An 18424-nucleotide genomic window follows, 5' to 3' on the forward strand; every position below is an offset into this window, starting at 1 on the left:
GTGCCCATGCTACAATCCATGCCTTTTTATTCAAAATCCTATCTACAAACAATTGTAGACCGGGTTTAGCGCCAAAAGTTAAAGCCACTTCAAAAGAGGCGCAAACAGGAGAAATGTTTTGATTTCTCCTTTTTTTCCGACTTTGCATCCGTGCTGCACTGTGCAGCACACATACAAAGTTGGGAAAGTGTTGAAACTTATCTAGGCATAGTACTTTGTACAAGAAGGGGACCATTCTTGTACAACACCTATGCTAGACTCAGGCACGTCGCCCAGCGGAATGGCGCTAAGGTGTGTACATGGCGCACGGGAGCCAAAATCAGCACCGCCTCTAGGGAGAGGGGAGGAGAAACATGGCGCTCTCCTGTTCCCTCCCCGTCACGCAACACAGCCTCTTTGGGGGCTGTGCAGCGTTGCATGTTTTTTTTTTAATCTATCCCATAATCTCTGACCACAAAAGGAGAAGTGTGGCTCAATGGTTAGAGCAGCAGACCCTGATGCAGAGGTCTAGTCCGAGACCAGGGTTCAATTCCCCGCCTCGGCAGGTCTTGGGCTCAAAAATTCCCTGGACCTGATAATTCTCGCCTCGGTGCCTATTCCAATCATGGAGACCCACTCTGCAACTCTGGGCAATAGCTGGCTTAATCTCCACAACGGCCCCCACAACGCTAAGGATGCCTGACCTCCACCTTGGGGGTGCCCAGGAGTGGACGCCTCACAGGGAAAGCCAGGAGGGTTCCACAGCGGTATTCGTACAAGCGCCTTGAGACCCTTGCGGGTGAGTAGTGCGCTATACAAATATCAATTTACTTTTTTTACAAAAACATAAAGGGCTGAGTTTACCTTGGCAGGATTTGACACAGTGACCCCCTGCTACAGAAAATGTGCGCAGAAAGCTCTTAAGTATGAGCAAAGTTGCCTTTAACGGGAAATAAAAGTCTTGCAAGTAGCTATTGTAAAAAGCCCTAGGAATCAGTTGCTGAGGTTCTGAAAAAAAGTGCTGTTTAAACCAAAATTAAGACAAAAATAATTGTATAGCTTAAAGATTCATTTATTGACATACAGGTAACCATATCCTGATAATGATTGAGTTTATACACGTTCACCATGAGGCAAAAGCTGTTATTAGTTTATTCACGAGCCAAGAATCTGTTCGAAATATCAAAATCAGTGTGTAAAGAAACATATCGAAACAAAATAAGCACCCATCAAAGTAATTATTCCGAACCGCTACAATATCTGACCAGACAAAAAAAACACATGTCAGTGTTTAGGACTGAGAAAGGCTTGGAAAGGACATAGTCTGACTAACTGACGACTCCAGCAGTTCCTGTTCAGTTGGGTTGGACGCATCAAGGGGAATTTATTAGCAGAGCAGCTGCATCTAGAAGACCCCCTGCTGTCTGGGCGCCGAGAGCCGCATCTGTGATAGCACAGCTAGAAGTTCCTTTATCTGCCGCGTTGCAGTCTCTGCCCCTCACACATCCATCGTAGATTTTCTTTGCGCCTAAAAGAGATGAATGAATTAGAACAGGGAGGGAGACACAGAAATACAGGCAGAGAACAGCATTCAGGGTCGTTGCACATTTCACAGTGTGAGAACAGCTGTGCTGCGTGTGTGTTTGGTGTTGCACAGTTTTTGCATTTTGACGCCTGAAAGTAAACACCGTCTACGTTCCTGCTGGTGCATTGATATGATTCCTCATGATACACAATCATAAAAGAAAATGGCCACTGTCCTGGAGGCCACTACAACTCAACTGTAGCCGTATTCTCACTTTAAACAACCCCAGACCCTCGCCTAGTTAGATTTTTAGTCTTAAAACTGTGCACAATTTGATGTGTGACGGTATCAAATTCTCACCGTGTTCTCAAAAATTTGCCAACTTTGACAAAAGATTATCGAAGTTTGTTTAAAAAAAATCTCCGGCAATAATTAAATTACAAAATTCTACACAAATTTGGCAAAACTTCCACGGAACAGAGGGCACAAGATTTCGGGGAGACAAATGACACTTTCCGTCTGGTACTCTCACCCTTGCACTGAGCAATTCTGAATTTTTCGGGTCAGAATGGGAAATATTGCCTACATTTTGTATTTACTGGCCTATTTCCCACCTGCACTTTTCCGATTCCGGGACAGTTTCCATGGGATAAAAAACAGAAGTAAGCAGTGCTTGAAATGGAAAAATAAAAGTGCAGGTACTCTGTAGCAGAGTACCTGCTTGTTTCTGAGAAGTGCCGGTACTCTCAAATTAAAAGTATAGCATTTCTCTTGAGAAGTGCCGGTACTCTCGGTCCCAAAATAAAAAAGTGCCGGTACTCCGTACCGGGCAGTACCGGCCCATTTAAAGCACTGGAAGTAAGGAAATGGCAGTGAACACCGCTGGGTGCAGGAGTTAAACCATGTGACGAAAACAGCAGTGAAGAAAGAAACACTCCTGCTCCAAAGCCCACACAAGCCAGAACAAATGGAGCCTCCTCTTCTGGCTTTCTTGAGCACTCAGGCAGTACTTAATTTGAGCCGGTGGTTTCCGGTGCTCGGCACCGGCACTTAATTGCCAAACCAGGTCTTAAGACACTCAGCCACATGGTGCTGCTGTTCGTGTTTTTTAGAAATGAGCACAACAACAGTTGTTTAAAACCCGCCACCCAAACCATTCTCATAGCTTTGGGGGCCTGGAATAGTCTGAAGTGCCGCACTTGAAGGAGTTTGATGTTCGTAGGTGTGTTTGTACCGGGGGAAGGGTTGGTGCAACCTGCAGAGGCCTCTTGACAAAACCCCCAGCACTTTTTTTTTTCTTTTACAAATTAAGCACTGGCGCTCTTTCCTACATTACAAGCCCAAGTGCATCAGGCTGTAATAAGTAGGACCAGGGCTACCGCCCCATATCTTTGATTGATGTCACGGCCAAGGTGCTCAGACGAGTAGTACTTAATCGTCTTACGGACTGGGCTGATGAACATGACATCATCACAGATGTTCAGTATGGCTTCAGGACAGGGAGATCTACAACAGACCAGTGCCTGAACCTTAATTAACTGGTGGCAAAATACACCACAGAGTAACGAGGCTATATACCTGGGGTTTATGGACCTCACTGCAGCGTTTGACCATGTTAATAGAGAAAAGCTGTGGGTCCTGATGTCCAGTTTAGGGGTTGACCAGGGCCTGGTTAATATACTGAAAGCCTTACATTGGAATACTACCGCAAAAGTACGTTACAATCTGGAAGGGGGCACCACAGCACCTTTTGCCTGTAAAAGAGGGGTCAGACAGGGATGTATCCTGGCCCCGTTTTCATTCTCCATTTATATTAACAATCTAGATCAGGCACTAGGTAAATTCAAAATAGATTCCCCCCGCGTAGGGTCCCGCCCGGTCCCCGTGCTTCTGTACGCAGTCGATGCGGTACCCCTAGCCCGCACCCCTGGGGGACTGCAGCGCCTGATAGATGGGTTTGTCAGCTTTATGGCCACCCTAGACTTGTCGGCAAACTTAACGAAATCATATGTTATGCTGGCGGAAACTAAACCCTGCAAAAAGTTTTCATATAAAATAGGCACACATACATTAGGCCAAGTACAGACCTTCCCTTACCTTTGCTTTTTAGGACTTGTGCCCTGAGTAGGACATTGTTCTCTTGCAAATGTGTTGCTGCTCAGATGAAACAACCAAAGGTGAGGTAAAGCTCCCCTTAGGTAACCAGAGCTTTTAGCTTTGGTGGAGACTCCTGTTAGAGTAGTGTGGTTTTTCAATCGCACCTCCTGTCCAGAGGGTGATCTTTCTTCCTATAGATTTTTAGTTGTATTCCTTGTAATAAAAGGTGGTAGCACTTGACAGCCAGATTGCTCTTTTTAATGGTACAATTCCATAACTTCTATGAAGGGCTAAGCTGCTGGGCCGAGTATGGCACGGCTCCCTATGAAATATTCAGTGGTACAGTGCAAACACTTCTCGGAATCAGGGGCCTTTTTGTAAAGATTTATACCACGCAACATGGTGCATGCATGATGTAAACCCAAAATGTGATTTATCAAGCCATGCAAGGCCACTGAGTGGCTTGATAATTCAGGAGTAACGCCATTTCCCTGTAACCAAGTGCCTTACGTTTTATAAATAGGCCTCTCAGTGTTTACCTTTAACCCCTTCCACGCTCATGACGAGCTCAGCTTGTCGTGAGTTACGCCTGTCGTACGCTCATGACGAGCTCAGCTCGTCATGTAACGCGGCTTTTTGAAAAGTCAGCGCACAGCGGGAAAACCCGCAGCGCGCGAGGTGTTAATGAGAGTCAGTAACAGAGGTTAACAGAGGATAACTGATCTTACCAACATCCAGCCTTGTCTATGAAATAGAGGAATAGGGTGGGGATCTTAACTAACAGAAGTGTACATAATGCTATTGCAAGTATCGAGGGGTTGAAGTAAGGTGAATTGTTACTGACTTCAGGAAGGGTGCACCAGTATTCCACAGCAGATGTTATTAACTGAGCATGGCAGCTCCACACTTCCAATACCACTGCTTACGAGTTGGTTAAGATTTTCTGGCCATTGCAGAAATCCCACATTAGCAGAGGTACGAATTCAGAGTTGGGTGGTATTTATCGCAATCAGAAATTACGAGTCGAATTAAATATCTCACCCTTTGTTAAAATTTGGTGATACAAATCTGCCACAAGTTTTTTTTCTAAACTTTTTTTAAACAATTTTTAATGAGTCAAAAAGGGAAACAATATCACAGAGGCAGCCACCAAATACGTAGTAACAATCATGATATTGCAAATTATATAACACCAACAAAATCCAGAAAGCCACTAATAAACAGGAGGAATGGGGGAGGGGAGAGTTGTGTGCTGGGTAGAGAGAAAGTGTCAAAAAAAGGAAACAGAGAGCCTCATTTATGAGGCACCTAGAGGCACTGTTCCACCGCCGGAACATCACTGTTTTGACATTCCAGTGTCGAAATATGCCGCAGCAAATTTACAAGGCTACATAAAGCCACTTTACCTGGCCTTTCATGGCCTTGTAAATATGTGCCCCTTTCACACAGAACACTGCTTGAAAGGGGTGTTACCTGGGTGTTGCTGTGAGTGTATCCACGCAACACCCATAGAATCTGACGCATTCCCAGATCTACGAGAAATCGCAAACCTGGCATGCATCAGAATCTAAAGCCACCCTATTAGTGGGATTAGTGTGGCCAGCGAGGAGGAATCACCTGAATTGATTGATTTTGTGCAGGAAGGTGCATCTTCCTGCACAAAAGGAAATCAGCCCCGCAACGCAGGCACCATTGCACCCTGGTACAAGGATGGGAGTGCATGGGAGTCTATAATGCTATGGCACATTCCAACCCTTTTCTTTTGATGGAGGATTTACAATTTGATCTGCTTTGGGTAACAATCAACTTTTTCATCTCTGTGACAAACAGCTTTTGTCAACTTTCATTTGTTGGGAGAAACAATTACCTACATGTATAGATTAAGCAGCCAATACTGTGAGCAAACATCTCACACCCAGGTGTGACTTTTCTTATGTATTAAAATAGTTTTCCTACATGGCAGAGCCCTTTCCTCTCCTATGTATTTTAAAACTGAAGCCATCCAGGGTATAACGCTTCTCAGAGCAATACGTGTACATTGGAGCCCACGTATGCATTTTTACTCCCACACCACGTGTACATTTCCTACTCTCACTTGTCATGGCCTTACTACAACAAGAATTCAACCAATAAGCTGGTGTAACTAATAAAAGCATGTTGATAAAATGCATATGTGCTAATAAATTGTCACTTCCTATAGCAGTACAACGCCAATTCACCTTTTTGTACAACACTCCATCCAAATGTAGGTCCAGTTTTACAAACACACATATTCAAAGTACATAATCAAATGCTAAAATGAGCACTAGCAAGCAAAAACCTAACTCAGACCATGCATTACATTCATCCATGCTCAATGAATCCACTCACCTCTAATTTACACAACAATTAGACTGGAAAAAGTAAATAAAATCTTTATCACTTCTAATTGAACTCATTTGGTGCGGGCATAGGCAATACCGAGCGTACACTGGGGAGGGCTACAAGGAATCAAGAGGATTCCTTTTTTTTTTTTTAAAGGGTGGGGGAGACACAGAATTAGTTCTGTGTCAGCCCCGCACCTCCTCCTGCCCATCGCCACCAACATGATTGCAGATCATGCGGCGGCATGACACAATACAGTGGTGTGCTTTTCCTCAATAATCCATTTATCTTTATGGGACCATCCAAGGAATTGAGTAGCCCGTTTTGCATTGGTGGCTTTGTCTAGGAATACTCGTAAATGTTTAGGTGTGACCACTTTCTCCACACAATGCAAATGTGTTCTTCTCCTGAATAATTTGTTTACCCCACCAGAACTGTTCGACTTACTGCTCGGCCCGTTATACATTGTAGATTCCAACTTCAAAGTATTCTTGCACATATTGCTTACAGGAGGCCTAACTGGAGGTCCCAAGATTCCATGGTTTCTAGGGAACTTTAGTCAGACGACTTTTGTTCTGATGAGACCCGAAAACTAACTAGAGGTCAAGACCTCGACATCCCCTCCCTAAGTTGGTTTGATTTGCCAGGAGATACCATATTTGAACAGGCAGGATCTATGCTTTTGTTTGTTTGATATAAAATACTTTGAAACCTTGGGATCTGCTCAGTGTCTTATTCTATGTTGTTGTAAAAATGCATGTCCACTGTCTCTGCACTAATTTGGGTACATAATGAAAAGTACATTGTCCTTATACTCTAAATGTGAAAACAATCACCATACAAGATATTGAGTCCTGTACCCTTTTTCAATAACATTAGTTATGACACAAGTTACTAACTACGTTTTCACAATTTTAAAGCAAAAGTAGAAGTGTCGGTGAACGAGTCCCAAAGGACATTTGCTTGGATTACTACTTTATGGAACTTAGACAGTATTCCCCAGCATGTTTGCCTTATTTTCAAAGGTAGATATGCTCACTCAGTTTGAGGAATGTAGGCCGCAAAGGGATTTACAGACACTCCCAACTTGCTTCCACAAACTGGAGGAAGTAGGGTTTAGTACAGTGAGTTCACTGAAAAAGCATAAAAGACATGCTTTCTTGAGCTCCAAGTAGCTATCAGCGGAAGGCGTTAGTATAGGTTTACTTGACAAGTATTCAAGATAAGTCAGGACGTTGATGAGGCCAGAGACATGAACGGGTAGGAAAAGCTAAGGCTAGGTGGGCTTTCACAGGGATATTGCATTGGTGGAAGGCAGATAGTCAAGGTAGTACAGATACACATGCCATCACTTCATCTTCACCTACAGATTCAAACCCATTGGTGCTGCACTCAACCCAATACTGAATTACTCCCTTATTCAATTAAGCAGATGCCTCCAAACCATGCAGAACACCGCTGACACCCTTCTCCCCTAACATCAGTACACATGCACACACCTCAAACAGCTTTACTGACTCCCCAGCCACTGCACTTACTCCTGAAACACACATTCAAAGCCTGACACAGACCTGGTATAGCATACCTCAATACCTTCTCAGATTTCAGGAACCTTACAGACACCTTTGCTCAGCATAGGCAGCAACAGAACAAGGAGAATAGTCTTCTAACAGGCTACAACACACGTAGCTGAACACTTGGCTCTTTGATTTGGTTACTCCATGGATCGGCTCTGACTGCTTTTGCTTGCAGTGAAAGGATACTCTCTCAGGTGATAGTGCGTTTACAAAAAAATATTAACATTACAGAAAACTATGTACCCAATGCTACATATGTAGGTAAAATGTTAGTCCTGCTTGCCATATTCATCCTCCATCAGAACTTAGTATATGTTCAGTTTCTGGTATGACAAGTACATTACAGACGCAGCACTGCACATAACAGTGGATGTGACATATGCTACATTCTCACTGACCACCTTGTGTGTCAAAAACGAATGTTCTTTGTAGTTTATGATGTTCTATTTAGGGGAATTAAAGGCATTCTTTCCCAGCATGTGTGCCTTAGTTTCAGAGGCAGCTATGCTCATTCAGGTTGAGCAATATATATGCCTCGGAAGCCATTCTCGGACACCCCCGACTTCTATCCACAAACTGGATGGAGTCTGCTTTACCACACTGGGTTTGCTAAAGACGCACTAAAGACATGTCTTCCTGAGCCTCATGTTGCTTTCATGGTATCCATTAGTAAAGGTTTACTAGGGATGCGTTTGGTAGTGTTCAGTAAGGAGGCAGCTACTTGACAGGCGTTAAAAATATAGTCAAACATTTTTTTATTTGGATAGGTTGTGGATGCACCAACTGTTAACATGTCTGGAATGAAATGTTTATAGAGGGTTGTTTGTGGTGAGTTTGTGTGCTATTTGATTGATGGCTGGTTGAGAGGTTGTTTTGAATGAGGAGTCCGTCCTCTGGCATATGAATGTAATGAGCCCTTGCATTGTGGCGATATCTTTATGTGAGTGTAGTGATCTGCTGGATTGGGACTGTGGCGGGAGGTATGAAAATCATGTGTGCAGTGTTTGAATTGCATGTGAATGGACCATAATGAGGTTGGAGCCTTGACGTGGATTTAGGGCTCAAATTCAGTAGTCTTGGTTTCAATATGCAGATACATGGATAAGTATTTGTGCTTTTACGCCAGTATGTCTGTAGGTGCTCAAACCAACCACTGAAGTGGTATATTAACTTTAAAAAAAATGAGTAGCAGATTTATATCTGTGGTGGTAAGGTGTGGAGTGGTGTGGCTCACTGGTTAGAGGCGTCAGGCCCGGAAGCAGAGGATGGCCCGGGACCAGGGCTCAATTCCCGATGCGGCAGGGTCGTGGACCAGGGTCAGAGGACTCGATAATTCTCACCTCGGTGCCTACTCTAACCAGGGATCACACTTGGCAACTCTGGGCATTAGCTTGCCTCATCTCCACAATGGCCCCCCACATACGCCGGGGATGCCTGGTTTCACCCTGGAGATACCCAATAGGATCCATCTCACAGGGAAAGCCAGGACGGGTTCCCCAGTGGTCTACAGCGCGGAGATACCCCATGTGGGGTGATTCAGGCGCTTTACAAGACATCATTACATTACATTACATTACATACTCTGTCGCAATGGCAACAGAGTATTCTTAGTATGAAGATAATGGTCTGGCCATCAAATGCATATGTGGATTGACCTATGGTGTAACCCTGGGGAAGCCTACTCCATCTCTGGTATGGTTGCAGCCTCCCAGGTCCCACATGAGGAAGGGTCATCTTTAACTGACCTCTTTGTCTGCTTACCTAATTTAGATGTGCAAACATACAAGTCACCAACGGGAAAACAACATTGGTAATGGGCAGTGATAACTGTCTAATGCCCCCCCTTGCCATAAAAGATATCTCCCATGGTTAAGGGCCATTTATTTCCCCAAATAGAATATCCGGCTTCGAGATTTTGTTTTTGAAATAAATAAAAAAAAATTGTGGACAGCTCAGTCATGTTGATGGACTAGTGCCTCAAACATAAAAAGGCATTGACAGGAACTGCTGTTTCGGCAACTCCTGTCAATGTTTTTTAATTGACCGCAAGCTTGGCGGTCATGTCTAAATTTGGTGGGTGGAGTAGTCTCAGCATGGCAGATGTTAAGTCCTCTGCCATGGTCACCTAGGTCAGCCAAAATGTAAATATAGCTCCTCATTTTTTTTTTTTTGCATTGTGGGAAGCTGATGATTTTGGGTCCTAGCACAGCTGGCACTCCCAGGGTAGTCAAGGGGTGCATTACTTTCATGGCTCTCACGAGGTAATTTTCAACAGAAGTTGTTGCAAATGTCGAATTTTGGTAAGGAACACACATTTGCCTTCCATTTCTGTGATGGAAAGACCTGGAATCTGTGGAGATTCATAGGTTCCCACATTTCTCCTGATAAGAACAGTACCCCACTTGTGTAGGTGGGCCAACAGAAAATGACGCAAAAGGCCCTAAGGCCCACATGCATCAATATCGGCTTTTGCGATTTCTAAATTGTGAAAAATAGCGATTCGCAATTTAGAAATCGCAAAAGCCTATGCATGAATATTTTCACATTTTTTTTGCAATTCGGTAAAAATCGCTATTTTTACCGAATCGCATAAAAAATGCAAATTTTCAATTGCGAATTCGCAATTCCCATTCATTCCTATGGGTCAAAATGCCCATAGGAATGAATGGGAATTGCGAATTCGCAATTTGAAATCGCAATTCATCAATGCATTTCAAGGGTGGAGAGGGGGGTCCAAATGACCCCCCCCCTGCACCCATGAAATGTACTTTTCAGTATAAGTTACAGACACACATGTCCTAAGGACATGTGTGTCTGTAACTTAACAGTTTAAAAGATGCATTTTTGTGCATTTTTAAACAATTTCGCAAATTACCACGAGGTTGAACTTCGTGGTTATTTGCACTTCCAATTTGAAAAATCGCATTTTTTTTTTAAATGATGCATAGCATTTCAGAAATCGCAAAATTGCGATTCCTTATATGCTATCGCAATTTTAGAAATCGCAAAAAAGTTGCGATTTCCAAAATAGCATGATGCATCCCAAACAGCACTTTTGGAATCGCAAACGGCCGATTTTAAGGAATCGCACCGTTTGTGACTCCAAAAATGCTTGATGCATGTGGGCCTTTATCACTATCTTGAGAGATAAGCAATAGGGGTTGGTGTTGTATTTGTGGTTGTACTGCTGTGCCACCAATGCAAACGTTCGTACCACAGAAATTATTGAAAACCAGACAACCAAGGGAGTCCTGGGTGGTGTGTCTTGCATGGATCCCACAAAGTTTTATTACCCACAATGCTCTGATAACCTCAAACTCTGCATGAAATCTCACATTTTCCTTCCACCTCTGCGATGGACACTTCCAGAATCTGCAGATATCCACAACATTTCTATAATTCTGCATTATCACAGTAGTGCCAATAAAAACACAGCCGTACTCCTAGGTGTCTAGTTTTAAAAAATTTACAGGTTTGATAGGCTTCTCTAGGTGCTGGCTGAGCTAGGGTAAAAAATCTACAGTTACCCAAAATGGAAAATAAGGTCAGTTTTCAGTGAAAACATTTGATGCATCCATGTTCGTTATGGGCTGTTTCCTTTTGTGTGCATTAGGCCTACCCACATAATGAGTTACAATTTTTATTGGGAGACTTGGTGAAATGCCTAGTGGATTAAAGCTTGGTGCTACCCAAAGATTCTAGAACTTTCCATCATCGAAACCTGAGGAAAATCTGTATTTTAGTCAGAGTTCGAGGCTTGCAAATTTCTGCGTAAAAAACATGGTGAGAGCCTCGCAAGTCCCCAACCCCAGATTACCTTTGGTGTCTAGTTTTCGAAAATATACAAGCTTGCTTGGTTTCCCTTGGTGCTGGCTGAGCTAAGGTCCTAAATCTACAGCTAACCACACTGGAAAAAGGGTCAGTTTTCATTGCAAAAGTATGATGCGCCCATGTTGCGTTTTGAGCTGTTTCTAGTCATGGGTACTAGGCTTACCCACACAATTGAGGTACCGTTTATATTGGAAGATTTAGGGGAATGCTAGCTGGATGGAAGTTTGTGACTCAGCATTGACTCCAGAAATTTTTATCACAGAAATTTAAGTTTGCAAAATATTCTGGGGGAAAAAACCTAGCAAGAGACACAAGTCATCGCACCCTGGACGCCACTAGGTACAGGTTTGGTTTGCTAGGTTCCCTTAGGTGCCGGCTTAGCTAGGGTCCAAAATGCACAACTAGCCACATTGGAAAAAAATGGTCAGTTTTCAGTGGAAAAATATGATGCATCCATGTTGTATTTTGGGCTGTTTCCTGTCGCAGTTACTTGGCCTACCCACACAAGTGAGGTACCATTTTTATCTAAAGGAGTATGGGAGCATAGCATAGTAGTACATTTGCTATTACCAATTGGATTTTGCTACATTAGTGCTTTTCAAATGTAAGCCAATGTATAAGACAGAGGACATTTTGAATAAGACCCTCTAAATCGTCTGCTAGTATAGGTACCCAAAAATTCAAAGTTGTAGATTTATGCACGTTGCTAAACTCCATACCTTTTGCTCATTTAAGAAAAACATAGGTTTCCTTAGTACTCATTTTTCACTCTCCGTATTTCACCATATGAAGTGGTCTAGATCCGGTATAGAATGAAAAACAATTGTATGGTTCAGGTCAGTTGTTAGCTCTGGGTACCTTGGATTCTTGGAAAACCCACAAACCCTATATATTTCCACAACCAGAGGGGTATAGCAGATGTAATAGTATATTGCTTTTGTGAACCGTATGTAGTGACAAAGTTACAGATGAAAATATCACATATGATCTTTTTTTCATACCCATTTTCAATATTTCTTTATTTCATTAGTTATTTTCTCTGGGAAAGACTTGAGGGATGCACACATATGACCGCTTGCTGAATTTGGAATGTTGTCTACTTTTCAAAAATCAATAGCTTTCCTGTAACACCAACAAATTTAAAAATGGTTTCCATCACAAACTGAAAGTAGGTTGAGAGCACAAAAAATATATTACTCACTGAAATGCCAAAACTGTGGTACAAAATTAGATGTTTTGATTCAGCTCTTCATGTTCCTGAAAGTTGGGAAGATGGTGACTTAAGCACAGCAAACCATTTGTTGATACCATTTTTAGGGAAAAACCAGACACTTTTATTGGATGCACTTTTTTCCTAGTTTTCTCAAAAAACTCAAAATGTTGCTATATTTTGCCAATTTTCTCGGTCCCCTACTTGGAATTCCATAAATACTGGAGGTCTCGTTTAATAGGCCCTACCAGCTTTTTCACACTAACGGAATTCCACTTTTTTGACGTTCCGGTGGCGCAATGTGCTACTGGCATATTTATAAGACCACATAAAGCCACGTTACGTGGCTTTTAATGGCCTTTATATATGTGCACCTTTCACACAGAAAACTGTATGAAAGGGGCGTTCCATGGGTGTTGCTGGTGGTGTTCCCAGCAACACCCATGGCTTTTTGACACTGCCCCAGATTTACGAGAAATCGTACGTCTGAGGCTGCGCAAAAACTTACGCCTCCCTAGAGGAGGCATAAGGGAGGCACAACGAGGAGAAATATCTTTCTTTCACTGTGGTTTTTTTCTTTCTATGTGTGCCGCAGAATGCAGCACACATAGCAAGAGGAAAAAACCTCTTGTGATTGTTTTTGTGCAGGAAGGGAAACCTTCCTGGACAAAAACTATCCTCTTGCAACCCAGGCAACCTTCCGCTATGGTGCAAAGGTGCCTGAGTTGACGCCCACCAGCCCATTGTGGCCAGGAATGTGCTCTATCTAATAGATGCATTCCTTCCCTTTTCTTTTGCCTTAGGTGAAAGAAACATAAATGAGGACCTGGGAACCTTTTGAATCCCCAGCCAATAGGGCTCTCAGCATTAATGGTTGGGTGTGGGGGGATCCCAGCAGTTAAGGGGTTAAGTTAATATTTTCTTATGAGACACACTGAGAAATAACCTTATCCTATTTGCTTTTTTTTGTTATTTTTTTTGCGTTTGCTTCAGGTTTGCTTCAGGTTAGATATTTAGCAATGTTCTCTTATTTTCCCTAGGCTTTCTCATAATGAGGTATAATGTCGATGCTGTGTTGCTTTATTGGCACTACATTAAAAACAATAACTCTTTGATTTTCTGTGCATTGTAAGTACATTATATTATTAACAAATGCTCAAATACTTTGATAACCGCATTCATCCAGTCGATGTTTGCAGACGTCTTTTTTGCACGACTTCGGATCCGTGTCACAATTGGTTCCAATGGGACATGTTAAAGCAGCAGCTACAATATAGAAACAAAAGACGTATTTTCAAAACACTACATAAGCATATTAAAGAAACAGCTAATATCAAAACAGTAATAATAGATTCTTTTATCGTATAGCATGCACTGTTTTACAATTTTTACAGTTTTTTTCATTTTCCGTTCTGTTTTGTTCCTTAATAAACTCAAACTTAAAAAAAAAGAAGTTCAAGTTTTCTATTTGCAGGTTTTACCTGCCACAGATTTTAGGAATAAACACCCGTAATATACACTCGCATTGTAATTACATTTTGAGGGCACTGTGCAATGTGGGACTTTTTCTCAGAGACAGGTCATACACTTGCAAAATGTGTTAGTTCACTACCACAGCACAAAACTGATGATTAGTGATGAGGGCCAACACAAAAGCCTTGGTTTTAATACCAATAGCAACACAAGATGGAACATTTGTGTGCTCCTTGGCAAATTACTTATTTCGTGCGTCAGATTGCTAATAGGTGAAACTTAATACTTGTGTGTTAAGGATGGAATTATAGGTAGTATATATTCCTACCCAGCTCACACCGTATGAGTCCCTGCTTTCCATCGCATTCTCGCTATTGACATAACTGACAGGCACACGCATCAACATTTTTTGCGAGCGCAAACAATGCAATTTGCAAAAATCGGTGTTTGCACCCGCAAAAAGGGCTTTTGCGAAGCATGCTCAATTTGCCAGTACCTATTGGGTACTCGCAAATTGCCATGCGATTTCCCATTCTTTCTCAAGGGCCTGTAGGTCCATAGGAATGAATGGGAAGGCATTCCTTAATTGCGACTCTCAATTTGCAAGTCGCCATTAAGGCAAGTTTTGGAATCGCTCATTTTATAGCGATTCCTACATGCATAGGCTTTTGCAATTCCTTAATTACGATTCCTTAATAATCGCAATTAAGAAATCGCAAAAGCCTATATTGATGCATTTGCCCCGGAATGCCTGGTAACAAATGGGGCACTTCACATTCTTCAAAATAGTCTACACATTCACGGATCCATGCTCATCAGTTAGTGGTGTGTTCGAGCTCACACTCAGCCCTCTAAACCTCGCACTAACAGGGACTTTTCCTCCTATGCTACATCCTGCATCTCTCTTCCCTTTAGCTCTTTTTCATCTTTCTCCATCTCGTTCTGCATTTCAATGTCCTTTCTTGCCTTCTCCCTTTGCTTTGTCAGTTCTCCATTTCTTTTCCTCCCCTTTTCCTTCTAGCCTCTCGTCCCACATCCCCACCTTATTTCGGCATTTCTCCTTCTATTGCTCAAGCCTGCCTTCCAGTTTACTGCTGTGCATAAAATAATCCCTTCCTCGGGCTTTTTTGTGTCACTCTTCCTTCCCCTTCCTCTGCTACTATACATCTCATTGTTAATTTAATTTCTTTGTCAGTGCTGATCTTCCGCCCTTCACTACCTTCTCCCCAATTTATGACCCTTGTTTGTAATTTCCACTTTTGTTGTTTATGACAATCTGATACACTATGGCCTTAATTACGAGATGCATGACATAGAGGAAGGGAGGGAGGTTGAGATGGGGGAGGGGTAGGAGGAGGATGAGGGGAGGGGGGACTATGGTGAGGGGATGGCTGGAGGGGAGGAGGGGAGACTATCAGGTACATGCATCATTGTTGCCGTTTCCGATTCCTTAATTGCGAAAATTAAGGAATCGCAATTAAGGAATCGCAAACGGCAATGCATCAAAAATTCGCAATTTTCTTAGCGATTCCTTATTTTTCCTTATTTGCGATTCACAATTTGCGAATCGCAATTAAGGAATCCCTTCCCATTGATTCCTATGGGCCAAAAGGCCCATAGGAATGAATGGGAAGACAATCTCAATTTGCGATTGGCAATTAGCTAATCGCAAATTGAGATTGCGATTTCAAGGGAGCAGGGGTATCCAAAGGACACCCTGATGCACCCCTGAAATCAATCCATGCACATATGTTATGCACACACATGCCCTAATGGCATGTGTGTGCACAACATGAGAGTTTGAAAAATGCACAAAATTGCATTTTTCAGATTTTTCGCAAATTACCATGAGGTCCAACCTCATGGTAATTTTTTCCTCCTAATTGCGAAATCGCAATTTTTTTAAGTGTCATGCATTGCATTTAAGGAATCGCAAATTGCGATTCCTTAATTGCAATCGCATTTTCCGAAATCGCAAAAAATTGTGATTTCTTGTAATTTTTTGTTGATGCATCCCAAATAGTGATTTAGGAATCGCAAACGGCCGAATTTTGCGATTCGCACCGTTTGCGATTCCTAAATCCTTTGATGCATGTACCTGTTAGTCTAGTTTTCACAAAGCCTCTTCCAATTCAGGATCAGAATGCAGACTGTTGCAGTGAATGGGGTACCCCTGAACTGAGTGCACCCACACCTGCTCCTTCAGAACTGGTGTTACTCTAGTCTACCTTGGTTAGAGGTGAACCACGGCAAGAACCCAATGTTAAATAGTACCACAGATAAAGTACCGAATTCTGAATTTCATTCTAAACATGATTTTACATGAGCAATCTTTATCAGGTGGGCTAATTGTTCTTTCTCAAATGGGAGACTTTTTATTTACGGAGTCCCGGCACTTAGGCCCACATGCATCATTGTAGGATTTTGCATTTCCTAAATTGCGAAAATTAAGGAATCGCAATTTAGGAATTGCAAAATCCTATGCATCAAGAAATCCTAAACTTTTTTAGGATTTCTTAATTTTCGGAATTTGCGATTCCTTAATTGCGAATCGCAATTAAGGAATGGCATTACATTGATTCCTATGGGCCTACAGGCCCATAGGAATCAATACCGTTTTGCATTTCTTTTTTTAGGAAATCGCAATTTGTTGATGCATTGCAAGGGTGCAGAGGGGGGTGCAAAGGACCCCCCCTGCACCCCTGAAATGTATTTTAAAGTGCATGTTTCACACACACATGTCCTAAGAACATGTGTGTCTGTAACATGACACTTTCCAAAATGCATTTTTGTGCTTTTGTAAAGAATTTCGCAAATTAGCACGAGGGTCAACCTCGTGTTAATTTGCACTTCCTATTTCAAAATTAGCATTTTTTAAAAAATTGATGCATTGCATTTAAGGAATCGCACAAATGCGATTCCTTAAATGCATTCGCATTTTTAGGAAATGCAAAAAAAACGAATTTTGAAAAATTGTTTCATGCATCCCAAAAACGTATTTAGGAAGTGCAAACGGCCGAATTTACCGATTCGCACCGTTTTCACTTCCTAAATAGGTTGATGCATGTGACCCTTATTCCTTTACAATCTTTTAAATAAACAATTTGTGCATGTTAAATCACCGACATATATTAGCATCATAGCAGAATTTCTTAAACATCCTAAGTGTCTTGTATCTTTTCAAAATGTGCACATTGTGTATATAAAAGTCATTAATGATTTTCTATAAAACAAATCATTACAGTTTGTTTATAAGTTCTAAAATATATTGTGACCTTAAAAGTGGGGAATGTGAACGAAAACTTTTAAAGATTTTCTAAAGGTATAACATTTTAACAAGCAGTCTCCTAATATCACACAATTCGAAATATACATCACTTTTAAAATCAAAGGATGGCTTCAGAAAGGTTTCTCACTGAGAGTGGAAGTTTTTTTTCCATCGAGTCTCATCTTGAGTAGCCAACAGTACACATGTTGCAAGAGGCTGAGCTTTCTTTGAATGCACTTCATAGACAATATTGTGATGCTTTCAGGTGTTAATAGAACTGTACTTTGTTAACTGAGTCACTTACCTCCTTCAAGGACCACGAGGCCAATGATCAGGAACAGCAGGGAAGTCCTCATGGTGAATTCAGCAGATGTCTCAACTGTATGCACAAAGTCTCCAAAGTGAAGACTTGTGTGAAGAGTAAAGTCCGTGGCAGACAGCAGTGCTTAAGTACACACGTGTGACCTGTTATATGGAGGGTACATTCAGAGTGAAGAAGGTTTATCTCTGGCAACAGCGCCTGTGTCTGTTTACTTGTTTTGGTTCCAGAATTTTGAGAACTTTTTAATGATGTTCTGAGAAAATGTTGTGACGCTATGAAATTTGGCACAATCTAGTTATGCAGATTAAATATGGAAAGAACACGCTATTTGCATTTGAAATGTACTGGATTTGAAATACACGTGCATTTAAGAATTTTAATACGAATGCAAGTGTGGCAGTGCTGAAGAAATAGAATCCATAAGTTTGGGAAAATATAGCAGTGCACTGATTTACCATTTATTGATCATTGCACTTGAAATAGTTCCTCATTTCAGATACCAATCACAGTTAGAATTGTCATTATTAGCATAAAAAGAATGGCATATTGCTTCATTGGAACAGAGAATGTTCCCTAGCCTGTATCCGGTCTGAAAGGCCTGAAGACTGCTTCCAGTCCAAAATGCTTGGAGGTTATAGTGTCCCTGATAGAATGGGCCTAAAAGAAGAAATTATCACTGCCTACACAGCCAATGCCAGGCAGAGTCTCATTGGCTTTGGGAATCTCTTCACTCTTCTTGATTTCCACTGACATGGGTGACCCCTTCCAGTAGCCATGT

General features: G+C 41.9%; 1 protein-coding gene across 1 annotated transcript; it reads right to left on the reverse strand.

The window, feature by feature from the left end:
• Positions 1 to 1030: 1030 nt before the first annotated feature.
• On the reverse strand, positions 1031 to 17796 carry LOC147729639 (uncharacterized). The gene is made up of 3 exons (XM_086958471.1): positions 17629 to 17796; positions 13748 to 13849; positions 1031 to 1507 (listed from the first exon to the last, which is right to left on the reverse strand). The coding sequence occupies exons 1-3, from the start codon at positions 17678 to 17680 to the stop codon at positions 1353 to 1355; spliced, it is 309 nt and encodes a 102-aa protein (XP_086814597.1). The 5' UTR covers positions 17681 to 17796; the 3' UTR covers positions 1031 to 1352.
• Between the last annotated feature and the right edge of the window lie 628 nt (positions 17797 to 18424).

The sequence above is a fragment of the Lissotriton vulgaris genome, chromosome 2_1 (assembly GCF_964263255.1).
Source record: "Lissotriton vulgaris chromosome 2_1, aLisVul1.2, whole genome shotgun sequence".
NCBI classification, from domain to species: Eukaryota; Metazoa; Chordata; class Amphibia; order Caudata; family Salamandridae; genus Lissotriton; species Lissotriton vulgaris.

Excerpts from the sequence above, each read along its gene's own strand:
- LOC147729639 (XM_086958471.1), bottom strand. The coding sequence starts at position 17,680 with ATGAGGACTTCCCTGCTGTTCCTGATCATTGGCCTCGTGGTCCTTGAA. Across the intron at positions 13,850-17,628 it reads CCTCGTGGTCCTTGAAGGAG|CTGCTGCTTTAACATGTCCC; the intron begins GTAAGTGACTCA and ends TCTATATTGTAG. Across the intron at positions 1,508-13,747 it reads GGATGAATGCGGTTATCAAA|GCGCAAAGAAAATCTACGAT; the intron begins GTATTTGAGCAT and ends CATCTCTTTTAG.